The sequence below is a fragment of the Poecilia mexicana genome, unplaced genomic scaffold, assembly GCF_051168715.1.
Source record: "Poecilia mexicana isolate PSO_F unplaced genomic scaffold, ASM5116871v1 scaffold_20, whole genome shotgun sequence".
Taxonomy (NCBI): domain Eukaryota; kingdom Metazoa; phylum Chordata; class Actinopteri; order Cyprinodontiformes; family Poeciliidae; genus Poecilia; species Poecilia mexicana.
Genome location: NW_028263389.1, coordinates 7,769,514 through 7,785,658, shown reverse-complemented (window position 1 = coordinate 7,785,658; position 16,145 = coordinate 7,769,514). Strand labels below are relative to the sequence as shown.

General features: G+C 39.5%; 2 protein-coding genes across 5 annotated transcripts; one reads left to right on the top strand and one right to left on the bottom strand.

Moving 5' to 3' along the window:
* The first annotated feature begins 789 nt into the window (after positions 1-789).
* pkia (cAMP-dependent protein kinase inhibitor alpha) lies at positions 790-5,743 on the top strand. Of its 3 annotated transcripts, XM_088001346.1 has the most exons (4): positions 790-907; positions 2,352-2,379; positions 2,474-3,481; positions 3,925-5,743. In XM_088001346.1, the coding sequence occupies exons 3-4, from the start codon at positions 3,283-3,285 to the stop codon at positions 3,999-4,001; spliced, it is 276 nt and encodes a 91-aa protein (XP_087857472.1). In that variant the 5' UTR covers positions 790-907; positions 2,352-2,379; positions 2,474-3,282; the 3' UTR covers positions 4,002-5,743. The 3 variants fall into 3 exon arrangements, with proteins under 3 accessions (XP_087857472.1, XP_087857473.1, XP_087857471.1); XM_088001347.1 differs by lacking the exon at positions 2,352-2,379 and having other exon boundaries at positions 3,303-3,481; XM_088001345.1 differs by having other exon boundaries at positions 2,352-3,481.
* Positions 5,744-6,128: 385 nt separating this feature from the next.
* bco1 (beta-carotene oxygenase 1) lies at positions 6,129-14,872 on the bottom strand. Of its 2 annotated transcripts, none has more exons than XM_088001344.1 (11): positions 14,634-14,872; positions 14,414-14,542; positions 14,146-14,275; positions 13,746-13,893; positions 13,498-13,648; positions 9,927-10,147; positions 9,490-9,747; positions 9,269-9,398; positions 8,059-8,153; positions 6,749-6,860; positions 6,129-6,573 (listed from the first exon to the last, which is right to left on the bottom strand). In XM_088001344.1, the coding sequence occupies exons 1-11, from the start codon at positions 14,689-14,691 to the stop codon at positions 6,419-6,421; spliced, it is 1,587 nt and encodes a 528-aa protein (XP_087857470.1). In that variant the 5' UTR covers positions 14,692-14,872; the 3' UTR covers positions 6,129-6,418. The 2 variants fall into 2 exon arrangements, with proteins under 2 accessions (XP_087857470.1, XP_087857469.1); XM_088001343.1 differs by having other exon boundaries at positions 9,293-9,398; positions 14,634-14,870.
* Positions 14,873-16,145: the final 1,273 nt, after the last annotated feature.

Below are 16,145 nucleotides of genomic sequence, written 5' to 3'. Positions count from 1 at the left end.
TATGAGAAAGCACAGAATTGAAAGGATGCGTTGCCGTTCATTACAATAAGACCACTGTTCTAAAACTGGCTGTTCTCTCTGTCCTCTGTTTCACACAGATACAAACATTTTTTTCTATGTAAACACACAAGTATTGCTAGTAGCAGCCAGACTTTGACTTTCTTGAACTTTTAATTGAAGTACCGAAGGAAATATGTTCACTTTCCTTCGTTTCCTTTTTTGTTCTTATAAAAAAAATCCTTCTACATTTTTAGCCATTAAGAGAATCTCTACAGCCTCTTGATTCTGAAATATGATTAAAAAAGGAAGGAGTGTAATATTGTTGGATAAAAGGTGTCGTTAAAACCTAAAGAAGAAAAAGAAGTAACTGTTACCTTTTTTGATTAAAAAATGCTTTTCAAAAGAGTGTTGCTATCTGGAATCAGCCCCCATTTTACGGTGCTTTCGTAACACACAACACAAGGGGGCGCCCAGACCCAGTTCACTGGAAATCACAAAAACTGACGGGAAATTTTATGAGGAAAAAGCAACAACGTTTTATAAGTACTGGGGCTGCCCCCTTACACAATGGCACCCTGAGCAGTGGGCCATATCGGCCGTTTCAAAAGTTGCCAATGGAAGAGTCTTAAAGCAGTCTTACACAGTTTGGGACTTTGTTTTCAGCCGTCTGATTTTATTTTCCTTTTGTATCTAAATATGGCACAGCTTCCACGCCTTTTTGCACAAATAAAGTGAGCCACAAAGATAAGCTTGTTTTGGATTTTATTTTGAAACAAACACCCGGAACTAAAATTAGTCTTGCTTCAGCTTCACGTCGTGAACCCTTGAAGATGAACCGAGGTAACGCCGGACTCGGGCTGGAGTGACTGACCCTTGCGAATATTCGGAAACCTTTTAGCCCAGACAGGTACATTTCTGATCATGACCGGGATCACGCCATGCACAGGGCGCATATGGAGAAATCGCACGCAGAACGAGTTTGCATGCCGTTTGTGTGACACTGACCCAGCTCTGCCTTATTGGGGTCTTTGTCATCAGCGACAGAGAAACAGAGACAGATGGCCGTTATATTTATCAGTGAAATCAACAGGAGACTCACGATTGTGCCGGGGTATTTATAGTAGCACATATTTATTAAGCCTAATTGTAAGTTTTTATATTTAGAACCCTAAATAACAAGCACAACAATGATTCGCAATCGTTATTATTATTTTTTTAAGTGAGTAATTGTAAGATGTATAGTGTTTTACTGGATGAAAGCGTCGAATAATATTGTGCGCTATAAATTTAGATACTGTTAGTTCCAATTGAAAAAAAAGAGACAAAATATTAATTTGTGAAAGTATTACCATAAATATAAATTATCTGACAGCCAGGATCAAAGTCGAATGGGGCCCTAAGTTGAATTCCCACTTGGAGATAAGACTGTTATCTACCTGCCTGGTTGATTGTTTGCACAACTGACTTTAGAGATACCTATAACTGCAACACTGACTTGCCACTGAATTGTCACATCAGTCTTATTTTGTTGGTATAATTTGCTAAAAAAAAAAAAAAAGCACAAGTGGTAAAGTGGTAAAGGTAAAAGTTTGGTAATTGGGTGATTTCTGTGACTTTGTCATTTGCTCTTGCCCTCAAGTACAAAGCAGAATCCTTACAGATAGAGGAAATGGCCTGGATGAGCTTACAGGCCTATTTAGAAAGATGTCACAGCTACTTGTTAGGATTTATTTTCACACAGTGGTGTTTGTGGACGTGTGTTACGATTCATTTCCCAGGACAACACAGCCTTAGTGGCTGTCAAATCCTTGACCAAATGGATTGCTTTTTTGTTTTGTTTTTTCAAGAAGTCTAAGCATGTTTGATCATCTGTAGCTCAAATCATAGTATCCTTGTAAGTGTAAAAAGAAATAAATACACACAACTTTCTTTAAATTTTCTGTGTGAGCATTAAATGGCTCTTGGGGGTCTTTGGGCTCCAAAGCACCAGCAGCAGGAAGCTCTATATAAGACTACTAGCCTCTGTGGGGAATCGAAAAGCTGGCGAAAGTTATTCTGGGTCTCCATTTCATTAACTCTCCTCTTTACTAATGCTACCAGTGTTTGGCAGCGCAGCAAATGAAATGGTTTCAAAGACAGATCAGCAAATTTTGTCAGGTCTATAGAAGGCAGAGAGGCCATCTTGGCTCTTGTGTTTTACTGTGCTTTGATCATTAGTTTGGAGCTCTATGTGTGTCCAGGCCAGCCTGCAAACTGTCTAAAGTGTCAACTAACAATATAGAGACATATCAGATGTGTGAAAATGCGACTAATTTTTGATGTAACAGGATTTTCTTTTATTTTTTTTTTAGCTGGAGTGAGGGCAAAAGACTCTGAAAGGTCAGGACCAACAAATCAGGTTGTTATCGTCCCAGATATGACTGTCAACATTCCTCCATGCTGTCTGTAGCCTCTCCCCTTTCACTGTGTTCAGTCTGTCTGTTGGGCACGCATGGCATCTGCTGGGTTTTGCCAATTTTGACAGCATGTTGAGAGTGACAGCTGAGTGGGAGTGCGCCCGGCTGATAACAGATGAGACCCTCAGATGTTGCGTTGGTCAGTCAATGCATTTGCGGCTATTGCTTAAAAAAAAGGTATTGTGGTTCTAGATTGCAAAGTTGTTTTATTTATTTATTTATTTATTTTTTGTCTTATGAAGGATTTCCAGTTTGGCACAGTAAAAAAGAAATCTGTGATTGACAGATTTGAAGAAGCAGAGAAGGGAAAACAAAGCCTGAGCCTGATTATTGCTAAAGGGCAGCCTCATCCAGCCGGGTTGATACAGAGAGCTGTAGTGTCAACAGAGAGATTTAACCTACATCTCAGTGCTAGGTAGCTGTCTATGCACTCCAGTGTGCAAGCTGACTTCCTCGTTAATTACCCCTTTAACTGAGCATTTTTAGTTGAGCTCTGCATTGGTTCAGCAACATCTTTATGTAAGTTCTCCATAATATTCCCCACCACTAGTGCACATCTTCATCTCTGTAGAGTCGCCTGTACCCTGGACTGAGATTAAAATAGATTAATAGGGGATTAGGTTGTGAAATAAGAGGGGAAGGAGGGAGGGATGTATTGAACGAGCGTCTGGAGTGCGTCTCGTCTTCTTCTGATGTGTCGTCCTCACACACTTTTACTCACAAAAAAAAAAAAAAAACAACAGTTTTGTCATTCTACCTAAATGCTGCACACGTTTACGCCCGTGTGCTCCTGGAGCTAGAGTTAGGTTTGTTGCTGTGTGTGTGCATGTGTGTGTGTGTAAAAAGGCAATGCTATGGTGAAAGTGTGCCAGCGATGACGGATGTGGAGGCCACTTACGAGGACTTCATCGCTTCTCGACGATCCGGCCGCAGGAACGCCATCCACGAGATCCCGGGAGGCCCGGAGGCGCAGGGGGCCGCCGACCTGTCCCAAACCCTGGCACAGCTTAACATCAACAAATCTGGTGAGAACTGAGATTTCAGTTTGGAATGGAATTGAAAAAATTGTCCAGTATTTTGCTACTTTCTATGACAAATACGAAAGGAATGCATGTATCTGTGTACGGGTAAAATTTTCAAGCCTGTGTGTTCAAAAACTATCCAAATGTCCCCCTCGAGCCCTCCCTGCGGTGTAAGGAATGGCACCCAAGGATTTATCTGGCTGTTTTGTCTGTGATGAAGCCAAATATCAGACTTTCAGTGCTGCAGCTGTGCATAGCTACTTTATTTCAAAGCAGAGTGTGAGAGCAAACAAAAAATTCCCCACATTATGACTTCACCTCAGCTCCATCAAGGTCAAACCAGACCATATTCTCAAGGAAAAAGATGGCCCTGAAATGTAATGGGAACAAAAAGGTGCCCCACTCGTGAAACGTCTTGTCTAACCGTCCCCGTTTCTGTTTGTAAGGGGACGAGGAAGTGGACGCAGAGAAAGGTCAGGACGATTCAGCGAAAGAGGAGGAGACTAAAGCTGAAGACTCCTAAGTTGAAATGGGGACCAAGCATGGACTCGAGGGGCCCAGAATAATCCCAGGACTCTCCAGCTTTCAGCTCACCGTTTGCAACCAAGAGAGAAACTCAAGAAAACCCCTCTACCGCCGTCGTCCCAGCAGGACAGAGTTTTCTTGCCGCGTTTGGTGATCAACTGTGTGATGTGAGCAACTGAAATCGATGTGTTTTTACAATTTGCGGGTGTGGAGAAAGAGGAAGGCAACAGACACCAAAACAAAAAAAGGTACTCTAAGGAGTTTTTGAGGCAAATTCTTAGGAATTGCCACTAAATCTAAGCATGTTTACCTTCCCCTTGTTCTGCCTTTACTCATTTCTCTGAAACACTCCCAGGAAAATGTGACCAGGGCCTGAAAACACTCACTCCTCCTCCTCCTCTTCGTCATCTTCTCTTGCAAGTCCTGCACACACGAACCCTCTCTCAATGTCTCCTGTCAGCTGTTTCCTTGCGCTCAATAATTTTCTGCATGATTTCCCCCCCACCCCCCTCTGGATCATAGACCTAGTTTAGGTAATTGGCTTTGTTGACTTTCTATTTGTCCGTCTGCCTTAGGTAACCTCAGACGCAGCTGATTCAAATGATGATTAGGTAACACACTGTTAACCCCTGGAAAGTAGAGTCTGCACCGCTTCTGAGGCAACGTGCAGGTTGAGAGGTCATGCTGTTGTTTTTCAAATGTTTCAACACTTTTTCTTCAAGATCTGCACATGAAGTTATGGTTTTCTGCCACGTAAAGGATTTTGTAAAATTGAATATTTTGCACTAATAGGTAATGAATTGTTCATATTTGTAGCACTGGTTTTGCAGTCACGTTTGGAAGATGAAACGCTCTGGACTAAGATACTTCCTACCGTCACGACTTTCGCTGTCTTGTGATGAACAAATTTCCCTCTGAAATCCACATTCTTCACTTTTCTGGTCTCCATACAGCAACACACTGCCATGCACTATATTCTCATCGTTTCTGTACGTTACCTTGTTTCTAATGTAACGTGGGATCTCGTGCAGCCCCAAGAGTGTAACGGATATTTGCTACTTGGTTGTTATTAGAAGTTGCCCTACTGGTTCCACTCAGATGTAACCATGCGTGGATTATGATTTATTTACTTAGTTACTTTTGATGGGATGACTCTTGGGCCTGTATACTCTGCTCATAAACCTTTTCATGGTAAAACAACTTTAATTCTGTGAAGGTATTTTTTGCCTTGTATAACTAAACCAAAAACATGAAGATGCACTCTCAAAATATGTCTTTGTAAAATTGATGCTGTGAAATTCTTTCATTCAGTGGTATTATGGTGGATAAAAAATTGTTTGTACTGTACAGCAACTCAGGTGTAGTTTGTTTATTTTAATGACCAGAACTGTTGCGACGTCGGTGACTGACATCACCCATGATGATTTTTCTATATTATCGTCTTCAGGAAGTCGGGCACACCACGGAAAAGGCATTTCACTGTTCTGAAATGTTTTCAGTTTACTTACAGCAGCTTTGACACTTTTGAGTTATCATGTGTGATATGACGACTGGTGGAGAAGCTTGGGTGTGGAGAAATAGTATGGTCACTGCTTCCCTCTGGTGGTCAGCCAGACCTAATCTTCACTAATAAAGAGCCATATGACACAAACTGTTTGGAGACTCTATGAATTATGAGATTATGTTAACTTATAGTTGTGTTGAAGCATGACGAGTCAAAAATAAAACGCATGCAACACATGATGCTTGATGAGGTGTTTTAACTCTGTTTTTTTTAAAAATTCATTTGTGTTATTTTGGTGTTCTGTGACGGACTGTTGGGCAAACACAACGAAGGGCGGACACGGGTATGTCGGAGTTTTTCTAGGTGAAAATGGGTCTGCAGTGTCAAGTATGCTGAGTGGTGAACATGACTAGAAAGGCACTGTATGAATTCCACATGTTTGGTTTACCTTTAATGGTCTTATCTTTCTTTGGATAAAAGCTTCAAAAAAGTTTTGACATGTTTGTGCTGAAAGCGAGAACAGTAACATTACAAGGTCTCTCTGATCGGCCGTAAAAATCACCTTTACTAGCTCCTGTCTTATCCCTGCGTGGTAATACAATGAGTAGAACAACTCCAAACTTAGCATTTACGTCGGTCTTTAATGGAGTGATATGCAAATATTCAACAACAATGACATGCATGTGCTCAAGGCGAACATATATTTATCTCTAAAACAGAAACAATATAATATTGCACGAGAATATCATTTCACAAGCTTACTATATTTAGATACAGTTTAACCCAGCACATAAGCTGTCATGGTAACAGGGGAAGTAAGATAAACGATGGTGTGCGGTTTTGCAAAGTCAGGCGAAAGCCTGTGGGGACTGAGGAGGGCTGTAGTAAACTTCAAACATGTCGCATGTTGATTAGTTCCCTTTCGGAATAAAAATCCCATGCATGTCCTTGTAGAGGTCAGCGTTGACGTACGCCCTGGCAACTTCCTTGAACGTTTTTCCGTCGAGGATCACAAGAAAACCAGACTGGCCTGGATTGGAGTTGATGACAGATGACAGGACCACTCCTGCAAAGTAGAGTTGGAATTTAAATTCATGCCAATTAACCGAGTAGTACAGTGACAAAAATATAAATACATCTGCTTTTGCCAAGTCTTTGTATGTGCACAGATTAAGAGCGCAAAATCCAGTGCAGGCTGATGTTCAACGCCCAGGTTTACTTTTGCTCATCCGTACACTCACCATCGTCCTCTGACTCTCCATTTGGTCTGGGAACAAAAATCGGCTCTGACGGCCAGCAGTTTTCTTCATTCCAGTAAAGCATAGCCTTTGTTTCTGTGTCAAACTTTGCAACCTAATGGAGATAAAAAAATAATAAAAGAAAATCGTTAACGAGCATTTGGAGCAACTCTTACTGGTGAAAACTTATATGGGCAATAATGGATCTCAGAAGCTGTAGTTTGAGTCCTAAACGGGAGGATTTCCTCTATACTGATGCTGCATGCATGCTCCATACGAGGAATTGCTGCAAGTTCATTATTCATTGCAATCTACTGTGCTTCCTTAGAAAAACTTTTTAAACCGATCTGAATAAGGAACTGAGCTTGACTGCACTGTTTGACGACTAGGATTGATTGGAATAAATGTGTGATTGGATAAAAGTTATTTTTTCTCTAAAGTGCCATCAGATGACGTGTTATGAATTGGTATTTTAGAAGTACACTAAATTGAATTGAGTTCAACTGTGATAGAAGTGATCAGTGTCTTTTTAAACAACTTTAGTGAATAAGCAGCATCTCTAAAGATTTCCCGCCATATTTTATTTGTGAATTAAACATGTTGGAGGACTTTTATCAGTCATACAAGCACCCATTCCAGACAATTGGGATTCCTTTTTTTTTTTTTTTTTTTTTTTTGCGGAAGATGGACTTGTGACTCTTTGCTGACTCGGACGGCTTTCATGATGTTGAAATACGATGAACTGGGAGACATCTCTATCTCAGTCCAACACAAATGCCCTGTAATAAACCCCCCACTGCATGATGACTATATTTAGGACTTCCAGATACTAAAGCAGAGAGGTCTTTAGGTTTCCAGTCAGCTTTACTTTTAACTCTTATCTGACTGAATGGTGATAACAGCTGATATATCCGCGTTTTGTAGACGTCATCTCACGCCATCTCATTCCGTACATTGAAGTTGTTTTTTCCACTTTTCATTGTGTCTCAATGTACAACTGGGCCCAATGGACCTATTATAACTTATTTTGTGCCAACAGGGTCTTCAGACATCAAAGCGTTAAGGACATTGTGATGCCCTAGCCAGTAGTTCTACTTTTACAACTGCAATTTCCTTTCTGTATCAGTGAAACAGTGTTGACAGGAAGAGCCTGTTTCCCAAAAACTTTAAAAATATATTTTGTGAAGGATTCTGCAAGGAACACAACTCTCTTGAGAACCTAGTAGTATGCCATAAGAAATATGAAATCCAGATGTTCCTACAAACTGAACTTCACGACGTCCAAATCAAAGAAAAAAGGAAGGAAATTTTACCTGTTTTGACAATGCAGACTGGTCCACAATGTTCCCATAGACAAACTTGTACTTCTTCCCATTGAAATCATAATTGATCCTGGGTAATTCAAAACCTGGATAGGAAGAACATAGTAGCATAGGTACTTATTTGAAGCTTCCATGAGCAGGACGAAATGAGCTAAACAAATTCTTACTCGCTAAAGGCTGAAAAAACTAGAAGATAAACTTAGCACAGGGATAAAGCTTAATCAGATTCCAAAGTACAGACAAAAGAAATAAACAGGCGGACAGAGGAGGTTTCTTGGAAGACGGGGAAGATAAAGTGCTGCAGCAGAGTGTGGCTGGCATGTGAAAATGGATCATGTAAACACTGAATGAATTGCAAAGCAAATCAGTGACAAAACTCACAAACTAGCTGAGAAACACTGTTCAGATTTGACGTTGTTTGAGTGCCCATTCAAAGTGATTCTCCGAGGTATCCGAAACCCTTCACAGTAAAAATGCCAGTGTTGAATTAACACCCAAAAGTGTCTATATGTGTCCAAGTCAGCAGGTGTTAAAGTAACACTTTTGAAAGTGTTAAAAGATTGACACCCATTTTTTTTTGTTAAATTAACATTGGTCTATAATACTGAAATGGGTTTCAAGAAAAGTGAAACTTTCCATTTCTGTGTATTGTTTTGAATATTTTCCACTGGATTCGATTGATGTTGACACCTTGTGGGTCAATTATTTACTTTTTTAACACCACATTATGTTTTGTGATCAACACTACACTGGTGTTACTTTTAATATATTTTAACACCAGCACCGTTGTAAATGTTAATGTGACACTTGGACACATATAAACACTTTTGGGTGTTAATTCAACAATGGCATTTTTACTGTTGGATGTTTTCATATTGCAGGAAGAAACATGACTTTTATTTTATGTGATTTGCACTGAGAAATACAAGGCAGCAAAAAGTGTCAAATGTTGTTTTGTTTAATTAAAACTTGATAACTGTGGCAAACATTTTTTATTATTATTCAGCTCTCTTTAGTTCAAAAATAATGTCAAGTGCTACCAATTCTTTTTTTTTTTTAATCAGAAATGACCTGGTTAAAAGAGTCCATCTGTTGTGATAGTATGTTTTAGGAATAACTTTCTTCAGCAGGGACATTATGACATAAACCGATGTTTATGCGATAGAAATAAGGGTATAGCACAAGAACTTTTACAAAGCACTGTATGATGGGGCGTTGGCTTTACCTTCACAGAGCACCTCTGACTGGCATGTGCATTTGCCCTCTTTCTCCTTTATGGCGCTGGCTGTTGTGTAACTGAGTTTCACAAGATTCTCCCCAACCCCAACGCCCTGCAAAGCCGAAGGACAACCCAGGCCGTGAGAAATCTCAAGCCGTTTTCAAGCTACAGCTTAAAATTCAAGATTTATTTTCATACCGTACCTTGTCCGACTTGACAGGAAGCGCAAACCTTCTGAAACTTGGTTTGGAGTACTGGCTGCTCTGAGAACTAGCGTCATCTTTGAGATTTTTCAAGTAGAACATGTCATAAAGCTTGCTGTCGTTGTAGGCGACGACGTCAAACACCACATGGTCTTCGTCTTCAAAGGCATTCACATGATGATAAATGACCATTGGTCCGGTGGTGAATTTCATTTCCACCTCTTTGCCGGTTCTTTTGTTGATCAAGTGGATCAGAGTCTGACGCAGAAAGGAGAAGACGTTAAGAAAGAGTTTGGATCGTACTTTTACCCTCCCACTTTTTTGAGGTTTATAATATGAGCAGAAAAAGCAACATTTTTTTTTTTTTTTTTTTTACTTTGCTCTAGGAGAAATATATGAACAGAATGCAAGGCCGCAAAACTCCTGCGACTCCTTACATTTTCATCAGGGCAGAACTTCATGCAGCTCGCCCAGTTGACTCCCCTCATGTAGGCCGTGGCCATCTTGAGAATGTCCAGCTTGAAAGGCTGCTCGACGAAGATGATGTAATTGTCTGTGAAGCCGATGCTGTGGCAGTAGCTCGGTGTGAAAAGAGACCGGCAGGAAACAGTGGAAATCGCCTCAACATTCTTCAGAGCAGGAACAGTCTTGCCTTTGTCTAAAACGAGACAAACACGTTTAATGATTGTGCTTTAGCCGAGGAGACCAACTTATTTCATCTGACCAATTCTTTCATCCTGTAATCAGGGCCTCCTTTGATTTATTTGAACTGGATTTTTGGTTGTGATGGACACCTGGAGCCGCTAACTTAGCCGGTTGATATTTTTACATCAATTGACTGCATTTGGAATAATTCATCATTCAATATGTGAATGTTCATTGATCATCAATCCCACTTTTGTTCTGTCTATTTTGCAATCACACCACTTTTCGCTCAGTTTTTTTTTTATTTTTTTTACTTAATTCAAATAATAAACGCATTCCTCTTGTCATTTGTTTTCAAGTGTTGTGTAGATGCGTAGAACTAGTCAATGAATGGATGGGTTATGATTTTTTTTCAGTTGGATAAAATGTAAGAAATGATAAGCAACCGAGAGCCGGCACACAGCTTCAGTGATTAAATCAAGAAACTAGTGATAAGGCCCGAAATCTGGGTGTAGTGATGGACTCAGACCTGAGCTTTCAGACACGCATAAAGACAGCTACAAAGTCAGCCTTCTATCCCCCTGAAGAACATTTTGAGGATTAAAGAGCTAACCTCCCAGCAAGATCTCGGAAAAAAAAAAAAAATCCTCCATGCTTTTATCTTTAATTGAATTGATTACTTTAAGAGCGTCATCACATGTGTACCTGAAAAGTCAATTAGCCAGCTTCAGCTGATCCAGAATGCTGCTGCTCACATCCTCACTAAAACTAGGAAAACAGAACACGTTGTCCCAGTTCTCATAGCGTAACACTGCTGCCCTAATGGACAGAGAATAAACTTTAAAATGCTTCTGTTAGTTTAAAAATCTTAAATTTAATCTTGAACAAACTCCCAAAAAACTGATAATTACTATGAATTTTCTTTCTTGAAGTATTTCAGAAATGTGCTATGTAAATAAAATGCATTTACATGTGCTAGGACCAGACTTGTGGCAGGATGTAGCATTCTACATCGCTACGTCATTCAGTATTAATGGTGCCTGCCTACCTATAACAGTGAAGGTTGTTTGTCCATTTGGCAATCCAATTGCACTTTTACACTCACGTTGAGTAAGACTTTTGAACTGATAACACTACGACTACTTGTGCTCGTTGGCCAGGAAAACAGATAATCCGACGACTTTCAATTCTGGTCATGTCAAATCTGATCCCAGATTTGACATATTTATATTTTTACTATGTATGACCAAGCAAATTGTTTATACATAATTTCTAGAGTCCAAGAATAAAATCAGGCAAGAGAAATATGCTTTTCACAAAGGTTGTGAGCTGTACTTGGCACTGGGCCTAATGGATGTTTTTTAACAAAACGCTCAATCTTAACCCAGGTTCACATTATATTATTGTTTGGACCTCAGTTGGAATCATTTCTATTGCTGTCTCCTTATCCCTATTCCTCTACATTGTCATTTAACCTCCAACTCTAAGAGTTTATCACATGCTAGCCAATCATTGATGGATTAATACCTCTGTCTAACCTTTCAGAAAAGTAGGTTATTCCCTAGACATTTAATTATCAATTAATCTTTTGCTACTTTTCTGACTTTAAAACATAAACCCAATTGTACTTTGTTGGCAAGATATGTTTTTTTCATCTATCCCATCTTGATGAGGGGACAAGAGAAATTGGTCTCTCGATTACAGCTTTTTTGTATACTATTGTGAATGAATGTTATCAATTCTCTTAATGTCACAGTTTGTCAAAGGCTCTCACAGAATGTCATTCATTTCTTTGGTTTAAAGGTTTCCATTGCTGATGTCACAATGTACGTTACAACTCTCATTTCTTTTTTAGTTCTCTGAACTCCATAATAAAGCCTTGTGAGTAATCTTGTATTGAGCCTTAGCCCACAACGGGCTATTTATGTCTTGAAAGATAAGATTTCGAACCTTTGTTCTGTGCCTTCCACTACAATAGATCCATGTACCTCACCTTCATCCTGTGCTTTGTAAAGAAAACTTAACCTACTTTCTCTCTCCTCACTGACTGGAAAAAGGTTGCCACCTGCAGAACTCTTTGTGCTCCCTCCCATCTGATTTTTTTTAATTTTTTTATTTGTGTATTTTATACAGTCGGTACATGTACTTCATGTATAATAAACTCCTCCCTCATTCTGGTTGTGGCCCAGTTGTGGTACAACATCTCATCAAAAAGGCTAACCTACATCTGTGTGTTCTCTTCACTTTGAAAGCCATCTCAAAACTCACTTTTCAATCAAGAGTGTTGCGAAAGATATCTTATGAGCAGTTACTTTTATGGATTAAGTAGCATTGGGGAGAAAGAACATTTCAGTCTGGGTTTAATCGCCTCACAAGAACAGAGATAGGTTTCCTGAGGGCTTTTAAAGATATGCTTTTAGCAATTTATTCTGCTTTGGGATCTGTCTACTGGCCCAGATACTGCAGAGCACAGTAGATTAATGTCTCAAATTGTTTTTCAAGTCATTCCTGGAGGATTTTTTTCTGATTGATCTAGGAAAGCATTTTTCTTCCATGTTCACTTTAACCTATGGATACCTCAAGGATCTATTTAGGATAACATTCTCTTTTCTTTGTAAATGTTTACCTTGAGGTATACTTTCAAAAATCGTAATATCAATTTCCACTGTTTTGCTGATGACCTTTAAAGCAACCTACCCACTTTAGCAAACAGCCAAGATTCTGTTTATGATTTTATTGCATATCTTTAATAGTATTACTGGTATGGCACCATCATGTTTATCTTAACTGTTGCACACTTATATTCTATTCAGAGATGTAAGTCAATAATTTTTAGACATTCCTCAATCGTTTCTCAAATGTAGAAGTGATTAGGTTTTCTTAGTATCGGCTTTTGGATATTAGAGCTACAACAATAATTGATCATTGTAAGAATAAAAAAAAAAAGAAAAAAAAATTCTATTCTCTTTTTTTAAGCTCATGTTGAGAAGAATATTTTCACATTTATCATGTTAGTTATGAATGTATTTTATTTCTTTCATTGCTTGTTGTATCTGGATATATTTTATTGTTATATTGTTTTATTGTGCTTTATGTTTAACTGCTACTGGGCGACTTCATACCCTTTGGTCTGCTCTTGTTCTTTTCAGTTTGCTATACAAATAAACTTTGGCTCGACTTGGCAAGACTGGAGTAGCAGCAAACAGCTTAATTTCAATAATAACGGCTGAATGTAATATAACACAATCTTTACTGCTTAATATGCCTACATTGTGACGCTGATGAGAAATAAGTAGGAAATCTGAAAGGAGAAAGAAGTCCCCGAGGTCTCTGTGGTGAGAAGATGGAGATGTCACCACCTACCTTTGGGTGAAACATTTGGGACTTTGAACAGGATGTATTTGGTCTTTCCCTTCTCTGCTATCGAAATTCCAATGTTGTAGGCATTGCCTTCTTTGTCATAGTGTGGATGAGATGTAGCCAGATTAACTGGCAGGTACTTCATGTAATCTACCTTAATGATCCAAAAACAAACAACAACAACAAAATCATTAGTTGAAAATGTTTCACTTACTGCCATTTTCACAGTAAAGAGGACCCTGTAGGGTTACCTTCTCTTGAGTCTCAAGGGTAACCGGGTCAATTTTGCGGATGTAGTTGGTTTCAGAAGTGGCATAATAGTCATCTCCGTATTTTATGATGTTGCTGGAACCGTTGTCAGTAAAATCTGGCACCGTGTGGTTCAGGAAAGTGACCACCCTGCAAAGCAAGGTCGTGTCACTTTTGTGAAGTGTGAAACTTTCAATGTTTTTACCCTCCAGAACAACGTCAAAGAATGTCAATAAAGTCGCAGTCTCACGGATACCAACTGTTTATGGTCATTGTCATTAAAGCACAGCAGCCTAAACAGAGCTCTGATACAGGAAATCACAGAGCAAAAATACAGAATGATCAAAATAATAACAATAATAAAAGTAATAATAACTAAAACAACAAAAAAAGTACTCTTACTTAACAATAAAGTTTTTGCTTGGGTCTGGATATGCCATCGTCCCCATTTCAGACACCACTATTCTGTTTGCACTCATGTTAGAGTTGTAGGTGTCACTTCTAAGGAATCTGCTCCTATGGGTTATCTCTCCTGCAAGGGCAGAGAGAAAGAGAGAGAGAGAGAAGATATTTAAATTTAAAGCAGAGCACAAGATTTAAATAATAATAATAATAATAATAATAATAATAATAATAATAATAATAATAATAGCTTAATTGCTCAACGAACCATCCTCGAATGAGAAGCTGGTCATTAAGGACATCCCGTCAAACCAGTGATCATAGCTGGTTTCCCCCACAGAGAAAATCCCAGGTCCGTTACGCAGCAGAGTTCCTCGCAGCCAATTTGGAATCGTCCCTGTTCAAAATTAAGACATAAAACTTTACGCAATCATCCTCGGTAGTTGTAAATCAACTACCTTTTGAACATTAAAATAACCCATATTAACCTTTAACTTCCGCCTTGCACGGCTCTGGTCTCTCTGTTGCGTTTTTGGAGAAGTCCATGTTGGCTACTGGAGAGCAGGAAGGCACCGTGGTATCGGAGGAAGCGCATTGAATTGCTTCGATGTGCTTGAGCTTCTTTTATAGCTCTAGTCTTGTGAGGGGGCTTGGCAAAACATGCATTATCTTATCCTCCTTATCGGAGTGTCATTGTATTCAAAGCAAATTCCACAGCTCAATTTCTGCGAAAAGAAAAAAAAATGCTCAATTTGCTTTTTTTTTTTCCAAACTCATAAGCCCTGCCTACACAGACCTCTTCGGTTTTCTTTAGCTCAAAATCACATCAGACTGTGACATGGTCTATTCAATTTTACATTGTTGTGCTCATTTGTGTGTATTTCTCTTAAGACAAATCATCTAATAATCACTGTATCAACTCAAATAAAGGATTTGATCAGACATGGCAACAATAGCTCCAGCATGATCGAGTTTTTGGTTTTATCTGCCCTTGGAAAGAAGAAGGCAAAGGTACTTTATGGCATTATACCACAGGCCTAATTGTTCCCAGGTACACTGTGTGCCTTAAAAATTGTCCATATCACGCTTGTAAAGTCCATCTGGTGTGACGAGGTTCTTTGTGGAGTGATCCAAAGACTAGAACACCGAATGATTATCAGGTAGTCTGGACCTTTAAGGTTTTGGCTCAGGATTAGAAAGGAAAGAAATTTATGACTTAGGGTGACAGTTCAGACTATCTGCAGATAATATATTGCAAAGGTACTTTGCAAAAAATAAAATTCCCTTCTCACCCTCTGCGGGTGGTCTCTTTCATCCTCTGAGCTCGGGTCCTCTACCAGAGGCCTGGGAGCTTGAGGGTTCTGCGCAGTATCTTGGCTGTGCCTAGAACTGCACATTTCTGGACTGAGATGTCTGATGTTGTTCCTGGGATCTGTTTGAGCCACTGCTCCAGTTTGGGGGTGACTGCCCCGAGGGCCCCGATGACCACAGGCACCACTGTGGTCTTCACCTTCCAGGCCTTCTCCAGTTCCTCTCTGAGGCCCTGGTATTTCTCCAGTTTCTCATGCTCCTTTTTCCTGATGTTGTGGTCACTTGGTATTGCTACATCCACCACAACGGCTTTCCTCTGTTCTTTATCCACCACCACAATGTCCGGTTGGTTTGCCATTACCATCTCGTCTGTCTGGATCTGGAAGTCCCACAGGATCTTAGCTCGGTCATTCTCCACCACCTTTGGGGGTGTCCCCCATTTTGATCTCGGGGCTTCCAGTCCATATTCTGCACAGATGTTCCTGTAATTTCTTGTAAGAAATTTATGACTTAGGGTGACAGTTCAGTCTATCTGCAGATAATATATTGCAAAGGTACTTTGCAATATATATATATATATATATATAGATAGATAGATAGATAGATAGATAGATAGATAGACAGCCTTAGAATTGACTGCTACCCTTTCCAAAATTATAGATATCAGTGACGTTTCTCACCAATTTGAG

Coding starts and splice junctions, on each gene's coding strand:
- pkia (XM_088001346.1), top strand. CDS start 3,283: ATGTGTGTGTGTGTAAAAAGGCAATGCTATGGTGAAAGTGTGCCAGCG. Junction 3,482..3,924: donor GCTTAACATCAACAAATCTG/GTGAGAACTGAG, acceptor TCTGTTTGTAAG/GGGACGAGGAAGTGGACGCA.
- bco1 (XM_088001344.1), bottom strand. CDS start 14,691: ATGGACTTCTCCAAAAACGCAACAGAGAGACCAGAGCCGTGCAAGGCG. Junction 8,154..9,268: donor AGCCAACGCCCCATCATACA/GTGCTTTGTAAA, acceptor CTTCCTATCCAG/GTTTTGAATTACCCAGGATC. Junction 6,574..6,748: donor TGGAGAGTCAGAGGACGATG/GTGAGTGTACGG, acceptor TCTACTTTGCAG/GAGTGGTCCTGTCATCTGTC.